Below are 21,427 nucleotides of genomic sequence, written 5' to 3' on the forward strand. Positions count from 1 at the left end.
ATGCTCAATTCGGCTGAGCCGTCCAGCGAGGGAGAGTCGGACGAGAGCACCAAGTCATACCTGCGGAAGAAAACAAAAGAGAAAAAGACTTGTTGGGGTGCACATTCCTTAGGAGATGAAACAAAAGGAGGAGAACCTAGGGTACCTGGACTCGCTGGAACTCTGCGCGCTCCCACATTTCTCAAAATACTTGATCAGGGCTTCAGGAAATGACTCGAATTGAGCTTGAAGGCCATACCTCGCTTTTAAACTGCACACAAAAATAAAATCAAGGTGTTTTAAAATGACACACTGAATGGAATGGAATGGAATGGAATGCAATGCTGGTCAATTCTTCCCAGACAGACCTCGGGAAGTCCTCTTGGCAAAGACGGCAGGAAAACATGAACGAATGATCCGTCACATCCACTAATGTCACAACGTGATCCTTTTAACCAAAAAGAACAATGTTGATAAACATGTGGTACAATGCAGATGCTGTTGCCCCCCGCCCGCATGAGCCAAAAGAGGATGAGACAGTTGAATCACTCATCACCTGGAGCAAAGTCACGAAGTCCCCCACGTAATCTTCGTGGACTTGCTCGACCGGGGCCCGTGTGAGCGGCAATGACATTATGGTGACGATGGCAAACTCGTTGGTCTCCACTATGCTCAATTCGGCTGAGCCGTCCAGCGAGGGAGAGTCGGACGACAGCAGCAAGTAATGCCTGCGGAAGAAAACAAAAGAGAAAAAGACTAGTTGGGGTGCACATTCCTTAGGAGATGAAACAAAAGGAGGAGAACCTAGGGTACCTGGACTTGCTGGAACTCTGTTCGCTCCCACATTTCCCAAAACACTTCATCAGCGCTTCAGGAAATGACCCGAGGTCACACATGTGTAGTTTATTGCAACACCAGAACAACCGGACATAACACAACACTCCACTCCACTCCACTCCTGGCTCGATTGGTTTGATGCAGAGCTGTGTTCAGAGAGGCTGGCTATCTTGCACTTTCAGCCATGTTTGATGAATTGGATCCGGAAGTGGTTTCGCAACTTGACTTTGAAATGAAGGTCTAAGCCAGTGGATTCGAATTCTAATGCTCGACGACATACCTCCTCCGCCCGTGTGCGCCAGTTTGGATTTTAGGTTATTGTTCCTCAAACAATGACCGGAGTTCCGTCTTCTGCCTGTTTTTCAGAGTAGCAAACTGGCGCTGCAACTTCGCCACCATCTTGTGAGCCTGAGAACGTCAGATGGCGTCATTTTTCCAGTCCATAGTAGGTCATCAATCAAGCAGGGTTCCCACATTCAGACAAATGACAACTAAAACCACTACTAACCCTCGACGTTTCGTTCGACGGTAACCGCAGGCAATCCTGCACCTGCTCTAAGCGGACGCCCACGGTCTCCGTTAGCTGGTGATGTTGTTGCATCACCGTACGCTGCACCACCGACTGGTGCCGGATTGGCTCCTCCAAGCGGGTCTGCACCTATGACGTGGTCCCAACAGATGGTTTGTCAACAATCCACAAGATGGCATCAAGCAGGGTTCCCACATTCAGACAAATGACAACTAAAAACACTACTAACCCTAGACGTTTTGTTCGACGGTAACCGCAGGCAATCCAGCACCTGCTCCAAACGGACGCCCACGGTCGACATTGACTGATGTTGTCGCATCACTGTTTGGATTAAATTCCTTAAACAAGAACCTGAGTTCCGTCTTGTGGCTGGCGTGGAGAGCAGCAAACCTGCGCTGCAACGTGGTCACCATCCTGCGAACCTGAGAACGTCAGATGGCGTCATTTTTCCAGTCCATAGTAGGTCATCAATCAAGCAGGGTTCCCACATTCAGACAAATGACAACTAAAAACACTACTAACCCTCGACGTTTCGTTCGACGGTAACCGCAGGCAATCCTGCACCTGCTCCAAGCGGACGCCCACGGTCGACGTTAGCTGGTCATGTAGTTGCATGACCGTACGCTCCAGCACCGACTGGTGTTGTATTTTTTTTGCCAAGCGGGTCTGCACCTATGACGTGGTCCCAACAGATGGTTTGTCAACAATCCACAAGATGGCATCAAGCAGGGTTCCCACATTCAGACAAATGACAACTAAAAACACTACTAACCCTCGACGTTTCGTTCGACGGTAACCGCAGGCAATCCTGCACCTGCTCCAAGCGGACGCCCACGGTCGACGTTAGCTGGTCATGTAGTTGCATGACCGTACGCTGCACCACCGACTGGTGCCGGATTGGCTCCTTCAAGCGGGTCTGCACCTATGACGTGGTCCCAACAGATGGTTTGTCAACAATCCACAAGATGGCATCAAGCAGGGTTCCCACATTCAGACAAATGACAACTAAAAACACTACTAACCCTCGACGTTTCGTTCGACGGTAACCGCAGGCAATCCTGCACCTGCTCCAAGCGGACGCCCACGGTCGACGTTAGCTGGTCATGTAGTTGCATGACCGTACGCTGCACCACCGACTGGTGCCGGATTGGCTCCTTCAAGCGGGTCTGCACCTATGACGTGGTCCCAACAGATGGTTTGTCAACAATCCACAAGATGGCATCAAGCAGGGTTCCCACATTCAGACAAATGACAACTAAAAACACTACTAACCCTCGACGTTTCGTTCGACGGTAACCGCAGGCAATCCTGCACCTGCTCCAAGCGGACGCCCACGGTCGACGTTAGCTGGTCATGTAGTTGCATGACCGTACGCTGCACCACCGACTGGTGCCGGATTGGCTCCTTCAAGCGGGTCTGCACCTATGACGTGGTCCCAACAGATGGTTTGTCAACAATCCACAAGATGGCATCAAGCAGGGTTCCCACATTCAGACAAATGACAACTAAAAACACTACTAACCCTCGACGTTTCGTTCGACGGTAACCACAGGCAATCCTGCACCTGCTCCAAGCGGACGCCCACGGTCGACGTTAGCTGGTCATGTAGTTGCATGACCGTACGCTCCAGCACCGACTGGTGTTGTATTTTTTTTGCCAAGCGGGTCTGCACCTATGACGTGGTCCCAACAGATGGTTTGTCAACAATCCACAAGATGGCATCAAGCAGGGTTCCCACATTCAGACAAATGACAACTAAAAACACTACTAACCCTCGACGTTTCGTTCGACGGTAACCGCAGGCAATCCTGCACCTGCTCCAAGTGGAACATTTTTGCTCCGTGTCTAACTTTTCCGCCAGCCCTTATTTTGAAAATGTGCTGCAGTTTTACTCCAAGACAGCTAGGATGTCCCGAGCAATGTGTTCATAAACATGTGTGTCAGGCCCCAGACGAGATTGGTGGCTGGTTGCGCCCGCCACCCAACCACAGGTCCTGCCTCTAATGCAGGGCTGTCAAAGTCATTTGGCATGGTGGGCCACATACGGCGGCCTAGGGAGATGTCAAGTGGGCCGGACCATTAAAATGATACCATGCTCTGCTATAAATAACCCAAATATCATGTCTTTCCTTTGTTTTGGTGTAAAGAAGCACAAGAACATTAGGAAAATATGGAAATGGAATGAACTATCCTTTCATGAAACACGTCATATTTCCTTAGATAAATGTGCAATTGACTTTTATCATTCACAAATAGGCATTGCAACGGATCCCACTGATTGTACAAAGGCACAAAACTTGAATTGGTACTGAAAAATATAGTCATGCACTTTAAGATTAAAAGAGACTTTTAATGAAAGGAATTTTTAAACCACTTACACATACGCATATAAAATCAAAATGTAATCTTTGCGTGCACTTTACAAACTAAGGAGAGTGATTTGAAATGTGTAATGAAGAAAGTTTCTGTCTCAGTGATGCAGCTTGTCTTCTACTCTGATGGAAAGAGTGCGCCCCTTAGCGGATAATCCGTGAATTGCAGCGAATTCAAAATATGAATTCCATGTCTTTGATGCATTTTTTCCACTTTCAAATGATCCTGCGGGCCTGATCGAACCTCCTTGGGGGCCGGTTCCGGCCCGCGGGCCGTAAATTTGACACCCCTGCCTCTAATGACTCGAGGGCTGCCAGGTGTGAGTCATTAGCCAGTGAGGAGTATTTAAGGCCACCAAGAACAGGACCACACTGCGGGATCGTCTGATCTGCTCACAGTGAGGTACGTACCTGCTTGTATTTTCTCGCCTGCCTTCGTTGATTTAAGACCTCTTGTTTTGCTCCCAGGATTCCGACTACGCTCGGCCTCCACGACCACGGATACGCCTAACGACACGCCGACGCCATCCCGACGCCATCCCCACGCCATCCCCTCTGGTGCCTGGCCTTTCACTTGGATCATTCTAATCAAGATTGGAGAAGCAGACTCCCAGCCCTCGCCTGCTTTGGGCTCTTCCACCCCCAATCAAAACAGCACGATCCTCTAACATGGACCCCGCGGGCGCAGGCCAGGCCCCCTCCGACCCAATTTGGCAGGTGGTGGAACAGCATACCCAAGCTATTGCGTACCTCTGTTCTAAGGTATCGAGCATGGCTGAGACCCCTGGATGACATACGAGCACTACTCAATTCTTTGCCTCATTCACCAAGTGCACAGCTAACCCCAGCCGCTCCCCTGGTAACACCGATATCGCCGCAACAGGGACCTAAGGCCCCCCTACGGTGGAGATCTCGGCGCATGCCGGCGCTTCCTGGTTCAATGGCAGTTGGTGTTTGAACAACCGAGCCTCACCCACACCTCGGACCGAGCCAAGATCGCTTACCTGATCGGCTGCCTTCGTGATGAGGCCCTAGCCTGGGCGAGCGCCGAATGGGAGAGGGGCTCCCGCATTTGTACCTCCTACGACTTATTGACCGCAGAGATGCGAAAGATCTTCGACCAGCCGGTGGGCGCTTAAGAGCTCTCAGACAAGGCGTCCGGAGCGTGGCAAAAGACTGGGTCGAATTCCGCATCTTAGCCGCCGAGAGTGCCTTTAATGACTCCGCCCTCCCTCCACGACGGCTGAATGTGGAGATGCTGGAGGAGCTGGCGATCCGAGAGGAACCAGGGTCCCTCGACGCGCTCGTGGAATTGGCCATCCGGATCGACAGCCAACTAGAAAGACAACGAGGGCAGCGGCAAGGTGACTCGCAGGTGGTCGCCATGCTTGGACTTCGGAGGAACGTGACCCCCGATCATAACAATGTGGTACAATGCAGGTGCTGTTGCCCGCCCGCCTGCATGAGCCAAAAGAGGATGAGACAGTTGAATCACGCATCACCTGGAGCAAAGTCACGAGGTCCCCCACGTATTTATTGACCTGCTCGACCGTGGCCCGTGTGAGCGTCAAAGATAATTTGGTGATGCAGAACAACTCGTCGGTCTCCACTATGCTCAATTGGGCTGAGCCGTCCAGCGAGGGAGAGTCGGACGAGAGCACCAAGTCATACCTGCGGAAGAAAACAAAAGAGAAAAATACTTGTTGGGGTGCACATTCCTTAGGAGATGAAACAAAAGGAGGAGAACCTAGGGTACCTGGACTCGCTGGAACTCTGCGCGCTCCCACATTTCTCAAAATACTTGATCAGGGCTTCAGGAAATGACTCGAATTGAGCTTGAAGGCCATACCTCGCTTTTAAACTGCACACAAAAATCAAATCAAGGTGTTTTAAAATGACACACTGAATGGAATGGAATGGAATGGAATGGAATGGAATGGAATGGAATGCAATGCTGGTCAATTCTTCCCAGACAGACCTCGGGAGTCCTCTTGGCAAAGACAGCAGGAAAACATGAACGAATGATCCGTCACATCCACCAATGTCACAATGAGATCCTTTAACCAAAAAGAACAATGTTAATGAACATGTGGTACAATGCAGGTGCTGTTGCCCACCCGCCCGCATGAGCCAAAAGAGGATGAGACAGTTGAATCACGCATCACCTGGAGCAAAGTCACAAAGTCCCCCACGTAATCTTCGTGGACTTGCTCGACCGGGGCCCGTGTGAGCGGCAATGACAATATGGTGACAATGGCAACCTCGTTGGTCATCATTAGGCTCAATTGGGCTGAGCCGTCCAGCGAGGGAGAGTCGGATGACAGCACCAAGTCATACCTGCGGAACAAAACGAAAGAGAAAAAGACTTGTTGGGGTGCACATTCCTTAGGAGATGAAACAAAAGGAGGAGAAGCTAGGGTACCTGGACTCGCTGGAACTCTGCTCGCTCCTACATTTCCCAAAAGCATTCATCAGTGCTTCAGGAAATGAGCCGAATTGAGCATGAAGGAGATACCTCGCTTTGAAACTGCACACAAAAATCAAATCAAGGTGTTTTAAAATGACACACTGAATGGAATGGAATGCAATGCTGCTCAATTCTTCCCAGACAGACCTCGGGAAGTCCTCTTGGCAAAGACGGCAGGAAAACATGAACGAATGATCCATGTCATCGTCTAATTTAACAATGAGATCCTTAAAGCAAAAAGAACAATGTTAATGAACATGTGGTCCAATGCAGGTGCTGTTGCCCCCCGCCCGCATGAGCCAAAAGAGGATGAGACAGTTGAATCACGCATCACCTGGAGCAAAGTCACGAAGTCCCCCAGGTAATCTTCGTGGACTTGCTCGACCGGGGCCCGTGTGAGCGGCAATGACATTATGGTGACGATGGCAACCTCGTCGGTCGCCACCATGCTCAATTGGGCTGAGCCGTCCAGCGAGGGAGAGTCAGATGACAGCACCAAGTCATACCTGCGGAACAAAACGAAAGAGAAAAAGACTTGTTGGGGTGCACATTCCTTAGGAGATGAAACAAAAGGAGGAGAAGCTAGGGTACCTGGACTCGCTGGAACTCTGCTCGCTCCTACATTTCCCAAAAGCATTCATCAGTGCTTCAGGAAATGAGCCGAATTGAGCATGAAGGAGATACCTCGCTTTGAAACTGCACACAAAAATCAAATCAAGGTGTTTTAAAATGACACACTGAATGGAATGGAATGCAATGCTGGTCAATTCTTCCCAGACAGACCTCGGGAAGTCCTCTTGGCAAAGATGGCAGGAAAACATGAACGAATGATCCATGTCATCGTCTAATTTAACAATGAGATCCTTAAAGCAAAAAGAACAATGTTAATGAACATGTGGTCCAATGCAGGTGCTGTTGCCCCCCGCCCGCATGAGCCAAAAGAGGATGAGACAGTTGAATCACGCATCACCTGGAGCAAAGTCACGAAGTCCCCCAGGTAATCTTCGTGGACTTGCTCGACCGGGGCCCGTGTGAGCGGCAATGACATTATGGTGACGATGGCAACCTCGTCGGTCGCCACCATGCTCAATTGGGCTGAGCCGTCCAGCGAGGGAGAGTCAGATGACAGCACCAAGTCATACCTGCGGAACAAAACGAAAGAGAAAAAGACTTGTTGGGGTGCACATTCCTTAGGAGATGAAACAAAAGGAGGAGAAGCTAGGGTACCTGGACTCGCTGGAACTCTGCTCGCTCCTACATTTCCCAAAAGCATTCATCAGTGCTTCAGGAAATGAGCCGAATTGAGCATGAAGGAGATACCTCGCTTTGAAACTGCACACAAAAATCAAATCAAGGTGTTTTAAAATGACACACTGAATGGAATGGAATGGAATGCAATGCTGGTCAATTCTTCCCAGACAGACCTCGGGAAGTCCTCTTGGCAAAGACTGCAGGAAAACATGAACGAATGATCCGTCACATCCACTAATGTCACAACGTGATCCTTTTAACCAAAAAGAACAATGTTGATAAACATGTGGTACAATGCAGATGCTGTTGCCCCCCGCCCGCATGAGCCAAAAGAGGATGAGACAGTTGAATCACTCATCACCTGGAGCAAAGTCACGAAGTCCCCCACGTAATCTTCGTGGACTTGCTCGACCGGGGCCCGTGTGAGCGGCAATGACATTATGGTGACGATGGCAAACTCGTTGGTCTCCACTATGCTCAATTCGGCTGAGCCGTCCAGCGAGGGAGAGTCGGACGACAGCAGCAAGTAATGCCTGCGGAAGAAAACAAAAGAGAAAAAGACTAGTTGGGGTGCACATTCCTTAGGAGATGAAACAAAAGGAGGAGAACCTAGGGTACCTGGACTTGCTGGAACTCTGTTCGCTCCCACATTTCCCAAAACACTTCATCAGCGCTTCAGGAAATGACCCGAGGTCACACATGTGTAGTTTATTGCAACACCAGAACAACCGGACATAACACAACACTCCACTCCACTCCACTCCTGGCTCGATTGGTTTGATGCAGAGCTGTGTTCAGAGAGGCTGGCTATCTTGCACTTTCAGCCATGTTTGATGAATTGGATCCGGAAGTGGTTTCGCAACTTGACTTTGAAATGAAGGTCTAAGCCAGTGGATTCGAATTCTAATGCTCGACGACATACCTCCTCCGCCCGTGTGCGCCAGTTTGGATTTTAGGTTATTGTTCCTCAAACAATGACCGGAGTTCCGTCTTCTGCCTGTTTTTCAGAGTAGCAAACTGGCGCTGCAACTTCGCCACCATCTTGTGAGCCTGAGAACGTCAGATGGCGTCATTTTTCCAGTCCATAGTAGGTCATCAATCAAGCAGGGTTCCCACATTCAGACAAATGACAACTAAAACCACTACTAACCCTCGACGTTTCGTTCGACGGTAACCGCAGGCAATCCTGCACCTGCTCTAAGCGGACGCCCACGGTCTCCGTTAGCTGGTGATGTTGTTGCATCACCGTACGCTGCACCACCGACTGGTGCCGGATTGGCTCCTCCAAGCGGGTCTGCACCTATGACGTGGTCCCAACAGATGGTTTGTCAACAATCCACAAGATGGCATCAAGCAGGGTTCCCACATTCAGACAAATGACAACTAAAAACACTACTAACCCTCGACGTTTCGTTCGACGGTAACCGCAGGCAATCCTGCACCTGCTCCAAGCGGACGCCCACGGTCGACGTTAGCTGGTCATGTAGTTGCATGACCGTACGCTGCACCACCGACTGGTGCCGGATTGGCTCCTTCAAGCGGGTCTGCACCTATGACGTGGTCCCAACAGATGGTTTGTCAACAATCCACAAGATGGCATCAAGCAGGGTTCCCACATTCAGACAAATGACAACTAAAAACACTACTAACCCTAGACGTTTTGTTCGACGGTAACCGCAGGCAATCCAGCACCTGCTCCAAACGGACGCCCACGATCGACATTGACTGATGTTGTCGCATCACTGTTTGGATTAAATTCCTTAAACAAGAACCTGAGTTACGTCTTGTGGCTGGCGTGGAGAGCAGCAAACCTGCGCTGCAACGTGGTCACCATCCTGCGAACCTGAGAACGTCAGATGGCGTCATTTTTCCAGTCCATAGTAGGTCATCAATCAAGCAGGGTTCCCACATTCAGACAAATGACAACTAAAAACACTACTAACCCTCGACGTTTCGTTCGACGGTAACCGCAGGCAATCCTGCACCTGCTCCAAGCGGACGCCCACGGTCGACGTTAGCTGGTCATGTAGTTGCATGACCGTACGCTCCAGCACCGACTGGTGTTGTATTTTTTTTGCCAAGCGGCTCTGCACGTATGACGTGGTCCCAACAGATGGTTTGTCAACAATCCACAAGATGGCATCAAGCAGGGTTCCCACATTCAGACAAATGACAACTAAAAACACTACTAACCCTCGACGTTTCATTCGACGGTAACCGCAGGCAATCCTGCACCTACTCCAAGCGGACGCCCACGGTCGACGTTAGCTGGTCATGTAGTTGCATGACCGTACGCTCCAGCACCGACTGGTGTTGTATTTTTTTTGCCAAGCGGGTCTGCACCTATGACGTGGTCCCAACAGATGGTTTGTCAACAATCCACAAGATGGCATCAAGCAGGGTTCCCACATTCAGACAAATGACAACTAAAAACACTACTAACCCTCGACGTTTCGTTCGACGGTAACCGCAGGCAATCCTGCACCTGCTCCAAGCGGACGCCCACGGTCGACGTTAGCTGGTCATGTAGTTGCATGACCGTACGCTGCACCACCGACTGGTGCCGGATTGGCTCCTTCAAGCGGGTCTGCACCTATGACGTGGTCCCAACAGATGGTTTGTCAACAATCCACAAGATGGCATCAAGCAGGGTTCCCACATTCAGACAAATGACAACTAAAAACACTACTAACCCTCGACGTTTCGTTCGACGGTAACCGCAGGCAATCCTGCACCTGCTCCAAGCGGACGCCCACGGTCGACGTTAGCTGGTCATGTAGTTGCATGACCGTACGCTGCACCACCGACTGGTGCCGGATTGGCTCCTTCAAGCGGGTCTGCACCTATGACGTGGTCCCAACAGATGGTTTGTCAACAATCCACAAGATGGCATCAAGCAGGGTTCCCACATTCAGACAAATGACAACTAAAAACACTACTAACCCTCGATGTTTCGTGAGACGGTAACCGCAGGCAATCCTGCACCTGCTCTAAGCGGACGCCCACGGTCTCCGTTAGCTGGTGATGTAGTTGCATCACCGTACGCTCCAGCACCGACTGGTGTTCAATTTTCTTTGCCAAGCGGGTCTGCACCTATGACGTGGTCCCAACAGATGGTTTGTCAGCAATCCACAAGATGGCATCGAGCAGGGCCTTACCTCAGCCACGGTCGACATTAACTGTCCTTGTTGTTGCACCATCTTACGCTCTACTCTTGAAACTCTTCAAAAAAACTTTAGGGCCTCCAGCCGATTATATTGGACTGGATTCCGGGTCCATGGTTACGTTCACCGCCTTGATGAGCTGCTCACACATGACGGCGACCTCCATGGTCCAAGTCGCAGCCGAGTGCTCAAACTTCATCTGCAGCTGCGATAGGGTTAGGGTTTGACGCGCCAACTCTTCGGTCTTCTCAGAAAGCATCTAATGGCACATTAGGACATGGACTAGAAACAAAATCTCATCCTCATCCTCTCTGGGCAACGTCCAAGACTGCTGCTGCTGCTGCTGCTGCTGCTGCTGCCTTGAAGCATAACGGTGACTTCCATAACTTTTGTTGACTGCTCCTGCCTTGAAGCCATTGCGGGAAATATCCGTGACTCGTCCAAGGTCCACGTGAGGATTGCCGGTCGAAATTTAAACGCTTCCACTTCTTCTTCGTCTTCTCCTAGCGGTTTTGTTGGCAGTTTGCAAACAACTTCGTGGCTGTTTCAAATGAGCCACGCGAATGTCAATGGCTGTTACAGCGCATCTCTCTAGCAGTGTGCCGCAGCAACGCAAACAGTGTCCTCGACTGTGTGAAGAAGGTGTGAAGTTATGTGATATGTGTCATGTTTCATTTATTTTTTTATTATTATTTTATTTATGTTATTTTTTTTTTTTAATTATTATTAATAAAGCAACATACTTCACAATGTATCACTACGACTAACCAGGATGGATGATTGATCTTGCAATTTAGTCAAATGACATTTAAAAAAAGTAATACATAATATAATTTTATTTGTACCATAAAAAAGACAACAATTGAGAAAAGCATTGATAATAATCCGATTTAATTGTTATTACAACATTAATGGTGATAATAATAAGAATCCAAATGACAAGAAAGACAAGGCACCACTAAAACACTATCTTGATAACGCTAAACCTGAAGAAAGTTTTTTGAAGAATATTCTCGAACTGATTCCAAAACAAAAACCTTCATTTTGAGCTCCACAAAAGCATCTAAATCCAGCACCAAAGTTCCTCATATTTTTCCAATGGTATTTATAGTTTTTTTATTTTTACAGGGGAAATGACACTGGTTGTGTTAAATGTGTATACAGACAGAATGGGTCAAAAAATGAGGACAATGAAACACATGTTTTTCTGTTTGAAATGAAGTGTAGTAAAATTCGAAATAAATGTTCAAATGGAGATGTACTTTTGGTCTGCCTGGCCCCTGATTTGAATCAAATTGTGGAAAATGGACTAACATTGCATCATTGTCCAATGAAACCATATCGTAACGTACATTTGATGATATACAGGCCGAATTTTTGGAATGACTGATACTATGAAATGATGAATGCATTTTGAGGGGTATTGGGGGGTCATTGTGGGCGGGCGGGGCTGAAGGGCGGAGCAGACGGCGGGCGGGCGGCTCTCGTCACCCTCTTCGTCCTCTTGGCCACAGACAGATGTTAGCGAGTTAGCCTAGCCGCGCTGAATATCTGCAGGATACCCAGAAAAAAGCCACACAGGGAGGGCCGGGGAGAACATGCAAACACCACAGCGAAATGTCTGTCAGCGCCCACCAATGCCTCCCATTTGAAATGGATTGGACCTCTTGTAGACAATGAGATTTAAAAAAATCCATTTTTTCCACCCTCTGGCCAAGGTGGACCTTCCCACCAGTGTGTTTATCATTGGTAGACGTCCAAATTCATTTGAAGTGGGAGGCCGGCAGCAAACGAACATTGTTTTTGCCCTCCCACGTCAATTGGATCGGGAGTCTAGCACCCTCTAACCGCATCAAAGAAGCTTGTTATGACTTGATTTGAATGACAATGCATGGGAACGTCGCCCCTACCAAGATGGCCGACCGGAGGGCATTTACTAGGTAGGGCGCAAGAAATGTTTCTTCATATCGAACGGGGGAGGGTGGCCGGTTTTATAAACATGTCATTTATTCCCCGCCGCCCGCCCACGCCCGATGGCTTGGACGTCTCTGGCTGTCAAATGAGTCTTTAGAATTGTTTTGTTTTTGTTTTTTTCTGAGAGGAATCCTTCTGCCAATAATAATTGCGTCAAGTACATTTTTGAAAGGATAAAAAGGAAGAAGGAAAAAGCCCTGATTCGGTGTCATTTAAAAATGTAAACAAGAAGGCAAAAAAAATAAAGTCACCTGAGAAAATGACGCAGACGAGACCAAGCATGACGATCCACGTGAGCGACCAGTCGAGGGATTGACGACGAGCGGGCTTTGTCCTGCTTGAAGTGCAAGAAGAGCGTTTGACACCGCCCCCTCCTTCTCATCATCATCATCATCATCATCATCATCATCATCATCATCATCATCATCATCATCATCATCATCAGGAGGAGGAAGAAGAGGCCAAACGGGTCCTGTAGCGCCCTCTAACGGATGAGCACCGGAAGTGCCAGCATTAGGTGGACGTGTTTTGATTGACGGCTCGACGGTGGTTTGTTGTTGACACTTTTCTGGAGAAAACATTTTTCATGTTCGAAAGAAAAACGGGGAAGGGGGAAAACCACGTTTTTGGCAAGGAATGGCCAATTTATCTCATAATCATATTTATTTCATAAAGGGGAGCAATTCTTCAGAATCCACACCAAAAAAAAAGTTCATTCCCATTACCGATTTGATTCATTTTTCAGTGTATTTACAGAATGTGCGTGGCTACATACGTGCAGGAGGAAATAGAAAAATCAAGTTTTTTTTTGAGCCTTCAAATGCGAGGAGGTCAGGGGGCGGGGCTTCACCGGCACTGTCGGATCTCCTGGTAAGGCGAGCGGTACAGGCAGTAATGCTGAACCACAAAGAGCACGTCGAAGCAAACCGAGAAGAGACCCAAGCCGAACTTGGTGGGGTCGCCGAAGATCAGCTGCCATTCGTCTGCGGAAGAAAAAAAAGAAAAGAAAGAAAAACAGACTAAAATCATCCAAAACGGGCAAGCATCTGACTCCAAATTGGACGTCCCACGCCAACAGCGGTTGAGAAATGAGTTTGAGTTTGATTGATTGAAGCAGATTTTGATGCAATTTCATGAATGGGAACGTTGCCCCATCCAACATGGCCGTTGGAAGACTTCAGATGAAGTCGTAAGTCGCTCGCTACTCAACTGAACTGACTTTGGCGCCAGGCGTCCAATCAAGCGGTGTCCAATCACATGAGTATTTGACTCGATAAAACAAGGGCATTGTCGTCGTATACAAAAAGTACAGAGGTAGCTAGCACTGGTTATGAAATGAATTGGATCCGGCGGAAGTGGTTTGGCAACTTGTTGAATTTGAAATGAAGGTCTAAGCCAGTGGATTCGAATTCTAATGCTCGATGACATACCTCCTCCTCCGTCCGTGTGCGCCAGTTTGGATTTTAGGTTATTGTTCCTGAAACAATAACCTGAGCTCCGTCTTCTGCCTGGAGTGGACAGCAGTAAACCTGCGCTTCAACGTCAACACCATCCTGCGAACCTGAGAACGTCAGATGGCGTCATTTTTCCAGTCCATAGTAGGTCATCAATCAAGCAGGGTTCCCACATTCAGACAAATGACAACTAAAAACACTACTAACCCACGACGTTTCGTGAGACGGTAACCGCAGGCAATCCAGCACGTGCTCTAAGCGGACGCCCACGGTCGACGTTAGCTGGTGATGTTGTCGCATCACCGTACGCTGCACCACCGACTGGTGCTGGATTCGCTCCTCCAAGCGGGTCTGCACCTATGACGTGGTCCCAACAGATGGTTTGTCAGCAATCCACAAGACGGCATCGAGCAGGGCCTTACCACAGCCGAGTGCTCAAATTTAGTCCGCAGCTCGTCGCAATGACGGACGGCTCGCTAATGACCAATAGGACATTTGACTCATTCATTTTGTTGTAGCTGTTTCATTTGGATATAGTATTACCACTGTAGGAGTAAAACTATGGTTGTTAACTCGATGACAATGAACAAAAGGTTTACTGTCTGAGTTTGTTCGACGGGACCAGACAGAGTTAAGGAATTAGGGATAGGTGCTAAAACTGCACGTCTAAGACTAGCGATAGCGAACTGGTTTGACTTCTCGATTCCGAGCGCAGAAGCGCCAACTCTTCGGTCTTCTCAGAAAGCATCTAATGGCACATTAGGACATGGACTAGAAACAAAATCTCATCCTCATCTTCTCTGGGCAATGTTAAAGGTTCATTCCAATTTGGTATCTTGACAGTGGACATAAAAACCCACCTGTTCTAAATCCTCCTGTGTCTTCGCCAATTGAACCTGCAGCCTTTCTGTTTCTGCCTGTGACATAAAGACAACATCATACATGTCAAGTGATACATTTTCCCAGTGTTTTATACCTTTTGTAATCATTTTAAATGGTGTACGCCGTATAACAACTTTTGTGCGAGAAAAAAATGGTTTTTAAAAAAGGGCCGTTATTTGTAAAAAACGCCAGCCCTTATTTTGAAAATGTGCTGCAGTTTCACTCCAAGCCAGCTAGGGTGTCCCGAGCAATGTGTTCATGAACATGTGGTCCAATGCAGGTGCTGTTGCCCGCCCGCCCGCATGAGCCAAAAGAGGATGAGACAGTTGAATCAAGCATCACCTGGAGCAAAGTCACAAGGTCGCCCACATATTCTTCTTTGACCTCCTCGACCTTGGCCCGTGTGAACGGCAATGACAATATGGTGCCGCTGGCAAACTCGTCGGTCTTCATTAGGCTCAATTCAGCCGAGCCGTCCAGCGAGGGAGAGTCGGACGACAGCACCAACTCATACCTGCGGAACAAAATGAAAGAGAAAAATACTTGTTGGGGTGCACATTCCTTAGGAGATGAAACAAAAGGAGGAGAAGCTAGGGTACCTGGACTCGCTGGAACTCTGTTTGCTCCCACATTTCCCAAAAGCCTTCATCAGCGCTTCAGGAAATGAGCCGAATTGCGCATGAAGGCCATACCTCTCTTTCAAACTGCACACAAAAATAAAATCAAGGTGTTTTAAAATGACACACTGAATGGAATGCAATGCTGGTCAATTCTTCCCAGACAGACCTCGGGAAGTCCTCTTGGCAAAGACGGCAGGCAAACAGGAAAGAACGATCCGTGTCATCGGCTAATGTAACAAGGAGATCCTTAAAGCAAAAAGAAAAGGTCAATCAATAGACACATTGCTTACCACTCCCAGAAAGCCAACACACATTTTATGTCCAAGAAGAATTCTAATTTTATTTGCAAAATGTTTGAGTAATGATTAAAAATAAATAATAATGATACAGTACAGACGCTCCCCTACTTACGAACATTCGACTTACGAACAACGGTACATACGAACATGTCTGCAAATTGCGTTTATGTCGAAAAATGTGAGTCACTTCGATTTTGTATTGCGCGCCTTTTTCCGAGTAGTGCTTCTTTCCGCCGCTAATACCGACGACGCCTGGCGCTGAGAGCGCTCGGCTCACCCAGCATCCACCTTCCTCTGCCCAGTTCGTTGCAGTGCGCAAGTTGCGCAAGTGCGTGACATATCTCCAGTGCGCAAAGAACCTTTTTCATTTTTATCATGAAATATCTCGTGCAGCCATTATTCAATATGGTTGGTGAAAAGCGAAAGGCTTCTAGTGAAGGAGATGCAAGCCATTTCATTTGAAACCAGTGGCAATAATAACGAAGCTTGATGCGCGTGAGAAAGTGGTGAGCGTTGCACGGGAATACAACTTGAATCGTTCCACCGACCGTCAGTACCATTTATAAACAGAAAGATGGAGCAGCAGGACCCAAATATTGAACGTTGCACAAAGTTTGCAAATCAATTGAATGATGCCATACAGTGCTACCGCATCATTTATGATGAAAAAAAGAAGAAAATGGTGCAATCGTCGTTAGCTCGCTTCTTTCGGCCACTTTCTAATACATACATTTCTCTCTCTATACAGTAGTGTACATATTCTCTTCATTTTATTAAAAAAATTTTTTTTCAGTACAAACCAATGCGTGTTACTTATACAAGCCTTAAACATACAAATGCACTTATATTTACCTTCAATATACTTATATCGGCCTTAAAGATAAATGATAATACAAAATATAGCACTGAATCAACTTACCAACTATTTCAACTTATGAACAACCGCTCGGAACCTAACTCCTTCGTTCGTAAGTAGGGGAGCGTCTGTACATGCTATTTCCATGTGTAACACAAATTTGGCCACAAGACATCGATGGTTTAAATTGAGGTTGCAATGTCACTCATTCTCAACAATGAAGACTTTTCTCATGGCACTTTTATTTAACATGAAGACAGTAAAGCACAGGATTTTTGATAGATTTGAAAAAAAAATGCTGTACTCACGTGTTTTTGAGGATCACTTGTGCTCGGCTGAAGTCCCATGGTGATGCGGAGGTGTTTTGTTCTGTAAGTATAAAGGACTGTTTTCAGGGTTGATACAAGCAACTTCTGCAGACATGTAGACATTTTGAAATTGGCATCGAATTGACCAGCCACAAATGTTAAATGTGTCAGTATTTTGTTGTCTACTAATACCTTTGACTAGAATTAGACTAGACACAGAATTCTTAACGGTTAAATAGTCCAAGAAATTGAAAGGTTACCGAGTTTCTGCGTGTGATGACAAGTAGGCTTTTGTGTTGTGGTAATGACGACATGGCCTATGGCCGATTATTATTATGATTATTATTATTATTAATGATTGGAATCCCCCGTATTAAGCAATAGAAAAGCGTACAAATGCAACGCGGCACATATTTACTCACATACTAGGGTGCACGTAAAAGTGTTATGGTCGCGCCGCGTTGTCGTGACGCGACCGTGAATGTATTCGGACCCATAGCTCCTTAAATAACGAAACAGGAAATGATTTAATCATTTCCTGTTTCGTGTGAAAGGGGAATGCGTGTGCGCATATCATGCTTAAAGCATGACAATATTAGCAGTTGACGATGGCGTTTTCGTCTGCTACCAGTGACCGAGACGATCCGGATTACAGCCGAAATGCGTCAAACGAGATCCGTTTTACAAAAAACGTACTTAAAAAAAAATCCCGTACAAAAGTTGTTATACGGCGTACACAATTTGAAATGATCAAAAAACGTATAAAATAAGGGGAAAACGTATAAGTTGACAGGTATGCGGGGAATAGTCACCGCCATTACTTAGACACAGAATTCTTAACGGTAAAATAGCCCCGGGGACTAAATTGACAGGTCAAAACTTGACTATCTTTGCTAAAACAACAATAAGGACCTCAACAAGTATGCTTTTTTTTTCCGATTACCTGTCGTTGCAGCCTTGAGACCTAACGGTGACTTCCATAACTTTTGTGGACTGCTCCTGACTTGACGCCATTGCGGGAAAAATGTGTGACTCGTCCAAGGTCCACGTGAGAAATGCCAGTTGAAATTTAAGCGCTTCCACTTCTTCTTCGTCTTCTTCTTCTTCTTCTTCTTCTTCTTCTTCGTGTTTCTCTTCTTTGTCTCCTCCTAGCGGTTTTGTTGGGAGTTTGCAAACAAGTTCACAATGTATCACTACGACTAACCAGAATGGATGATTGATCTTGCAATTTAGTCAAATGACATTGAAAAAGTAATACACAATAATACTATGTATTTATTTGTACCATAAAAAAGACAACAATTGAGAAAAGCATTGATAATAATCCGATTTTATTGTTATTACAACATTAATGATAATAATAATAAGAAGAATCCAAATGACAAGAAAGACAAGGCACGACTAAAACACTACCTTGATAACGCTAAACCTGAAGAAAGTTTGGCTCTGATCCGGATAGTCTCGGTCGGTCACTGGTAGCAGACAAAAACATGATTGTCGATTGCTAATGGTGTCAGGCTTTGAGCCTGACATGCACCCGCGCGTCAGTCACTACTGCCCTTTTCACTATAGAAATATAGACAGTGTCAGTAAGCAATGTACATAGACAGTAGTCAAGGTGAATAATGTGGTTTTATTTGTGTGTTTTTTGTGTGTGTCGGTCTGTTGTGGTGTGGATCTTTCACTCTCACAGTGGAACATTTTTGCTCCGTGTCTAACTTTTCCGCCAGCCCTTATTTTGAAAATGTGCTGCAGTTTTACTCCAAGACAGCTAGGATGTCCCGAGCAATGTGTTCATAAACATGTGTGTCAGGCCCCAGACGAGATTGGTGGCTGGTTGCGCCCGCCACCCAACCACAGGTCCTGCCTCTAATGCAGGGCTGTCAAAGTCATTTGGCATGGTGGGCCACATACGGCGGCCTAGGGAGATGTCAAGTGGGCCGGACCATTAAAATGATACCATGCTCTGCTATAAATAACCCAAATATCATGTCTTTCCTTTGTTTTGGTGTAAAGAAGCACAAGAACATTAGGAAAATATGGAAATGGAATGAACTATCCTTTCATGAAACACCTCATATTTCCTTAGATAAATGTGCAATTGACTTTTATCATTCACAAATAGGCATTGCAACGGATCCCACTGATTGTACAAAGGCACAAAACTTGAATTGGTACTGAAAAATATAGTCATGCACTTTAAGATTAAAAGAGACTTTTAATGAAAGGAATTTTTAAACCACTTACACATACGCATATAAAATCAAAATGTAATCTTTGCGTGCACTTTACAAACTAAGGAGAGTGATTTGAAATGTGTAATGAAGAAAGTTTCTGTCTCAGTGATGCAGCTTGTCTTCTACTCTGATGGAAAGAGTGCGCCCCTTAGCGGATAATCCGTGAATTGCAGCGAATTCAAAATATGAATTCCATGTCTTTGATGCATTTTTTCCACTTTCAAATGATCCTGCGGGCCTGATCGAACCTCCTTGGGGGCCGGTTCCGGCCCGCGGGCCGTAAATTTGACACCCCTGCCTCTAATGACTCGAGGGCTGCCAGGTGTGAGTCATTAGCCAGTGAGGAGTATTTAAGGCCACCAAGAACAGGACCACACTGCGGGATCGTCTGATCTGCTCACAGTGAGGTACGTACCTGCTTGTATTTTCTCGCCTGCCTTCGTTGATTTAAGACCTCTTGTTTTGCTCCCAGGATTCCGACTACGCTCGGCCTCCACGACCACGGATACGCCTAACGACACGCCGACGCCATCCCGACGCCATCCCCACGCCATCCCCTCTGGTGCCTGGCCTTTCACTTGGATCATTCTAATCAAGATTGGAGAAGCAGACTCCCAGCCCTCGCCTGCTTTGGGCTCTTCCACCCCCAATCAAAACAGCACGATCCTCTAACATGGACCCCGCGGGCGCAGGCCAGGCCCCCCCCGACCCAATTTGGCAGGTGGTGGAACAGCATACCCAAGCTATTGCGTACCTCTGTTCTAAGGTATCGAGCATGGCTGAGACCCCTGGATGACATACGAGCACTACTCAATTCTTTGCCTCATTCACCAAGTGCACAGCTAACCCCAGCCGCTCCCCTGGTAACACCGATATCGCCGCAACAGGGACCTAAGGCCCCCCTACGGTGGAGATCTCGGCGCATGCCGGCGCTTCCTGGTTCAATGGCAGTTGGTGTTTGAACAACCGAGCCTCACCCACACCTCGGACCGAGCCAAGATCGCTTACCTGATCGGCTGCCTTCGTGATGAGGCCCTAGCCTGGGCGAGCGCCGAATGGGAGAGGGGCTCCCGCATTTGTACCTCCTACGACTTATTGACCGCAGAGATGCGAAAGATCTTCGACCAGCCGGTGGGCGCTTAAGAGCTCTCAGACAAGGCGTCCGGAGCGTGGCAAAAGACTGGGTCGAATTCCGCATCTTAGCCGCCGAGAGTGCCTTTAATGACTCCGCCCTCCCTCCACGACGGCTGAATGTGGAGATGCGGGAGGAGCTGGCGATCCGAGAGGAACCAGGGTCCCTCGACGCGCTCGTGGAATTGGCCATCCGGATCGACAGCCAACTAGAAAGACAACGAGGGCAGCGGCAAGGTGACTCGCAGGTGGTCGCCATGCTTGGACTTCGGAGGAACGTGACCCCCGATCATAACAATGTGGTACAATGCAGGTGCTGTTGCCCGCCCGCCTGCATGAGCCAAAAGAGGATGAGACAGTTGAATCACGCATCACCTGGAGCAAAGTCACGAGGTCCCCCACGTATTTATTGACCTGCTCGACCGTGGCCCGTGTGAGCGTCAAAGATAATTTGGTGATGCAGAACAACTCGTCGGTCTCCACTATGCTCAATTGGGCTGAGCCGTCCAGCGAGGGAGAGTCGGACGAGAGCACCAAGTCATACCTGCGGAAGAAAACAAAAGAGAAAAAGACTTGTTGGGGTGCACATTCCTTAGGAGATGAAACAAAAGGAGGAGAACCTAGGGTACCTGGACTCGCTGGAACTCTGCGCGCTCCCACATTTCTCAAAATACTTGATCAGGGCTTCAGGAAATGACTCGAATTGAGCTTGAAGGCCATACCTCGCTTTTAAACTGCACACAAAAATCAAATCAAGGTGTTTTAAAATGACACACTGAATGGAATGGAATGGAATGGAATGCAATGCTGGTCAATTCTTCCCAGACAGACCTCGGGAGTCCTCTTGGCAAAGACAGCAGGAAAACATGAACGAATGATCCGTCACATCCACCAATGTCACAATGAGATCCTTTAACCAAAAAGAACAATGTTAATGAACATGTGGTACAATGCAGGTGCTGTTGCCCACCCGCCCGCATGAGCCAAAAGAGGATGAGACAGTTGAATCACGCATCACCTGGAGCAAAGTCACAAAGTCCCCCACGTAATCTTCGTGGACTTGCTCG

At 47.6% G+C, this 21,427-nt stretch overlaps 1 protein-coding gene across 8 annotated transcripts; it reads right to left on the reverse strand.

The window, feature by feature from the left end:
• Nucleotides 1–7,180: 7,180 nt before the first annotated feature.
• LOC144078771 (uncharacterized) lies at nt 7,181–20,873 on the reverse strand. Of its 8 annotated transcripts, none has more exons than XR_013301308.1 (12): nt 20,238–20,873; nt 17,936–18,140; nt 16,993–17,053; nt 15,696–15,775; nt 15,509–15,613; nt 15,252–15,423; nt 14,888–14,944; nt 14,235–14,384; nt 14,004–14,134; nt 13,424–13,556; nt 12,825–13,141; nt 7,181–7,326 (listed from the first exon to the last, which is right to left on the reverse strand). XR_013301308.1 is itself a non-coding variant. In XM_077607111.1 (10 exons), the coding sequence occupies exons 1-9, from the start codon at nt 20,617–20,619 to the stop codon at nt 14,042–14,044; spliced, it is 1,305 nt and encodes a 434-aa protein (XP_077463237.1). In that variant the 5' UTR covers nt 20,620–20,872; the 3' UTR covers nt 13,218–13,556; nt 14,004–14,041. The 8 variants fall into 8 exon arrangements, 1 of the variants encoding a protein (XP_077463237.1); XR_013301307.1 differs by lacking the exon at nt 7,181–7,326 and adding an exon at nt 10,386–11,228; XR_013301305.1 differs by lacking the exon at nt 7,181–7,326 and adding an exon at nt 10,390–10,858.
• Nucleotides 20,874–21,427: the final 554 nt, after the last annotated feature.

The sequence above is a fragment of the Stigmatopora argus genome, chromosome 8 (assembly GCF_051989625.1).
Source record: "Stigmatopora argus isolate UIUO_Sarg chromosome 8, RoL_Sarg_1.0, whole genome shotgun sequence".
NCBI classification, from domain to species: domain Eukaryota; kingdom Metazoa; phylum Chordata; class Actinopteri; order Syngnathiformes; family Syngnathidae; genus Stigmatopora; species Stigmatopora argus.

Excerpts from the sequence above, each read along its gene's own strand:
- LOC144078771 (XM_077607111.1), bottom strand. The coding sequence starts at position 20,619 with ATGGCGACCACCTGCGAGTCACCTTGCCGCTGCCCTCGTTGTCTTTCT. Across the intron at positions 17,054-17,935 it reads TCTCAAGGCTGCAACGACAG|AACAAAACACCTCCGCATCA; the intron begins GTAATCGGAAAA and ends TTATACTTACAG. Across the intron at positions 15,424-15,508 it reads CAGAGTTCCAGCGAGTCCAG|GTATGAGTTGGTGCTGTCGT; the intron begins GTACCCTAGCTT and ends TTTGTTCCGCAG.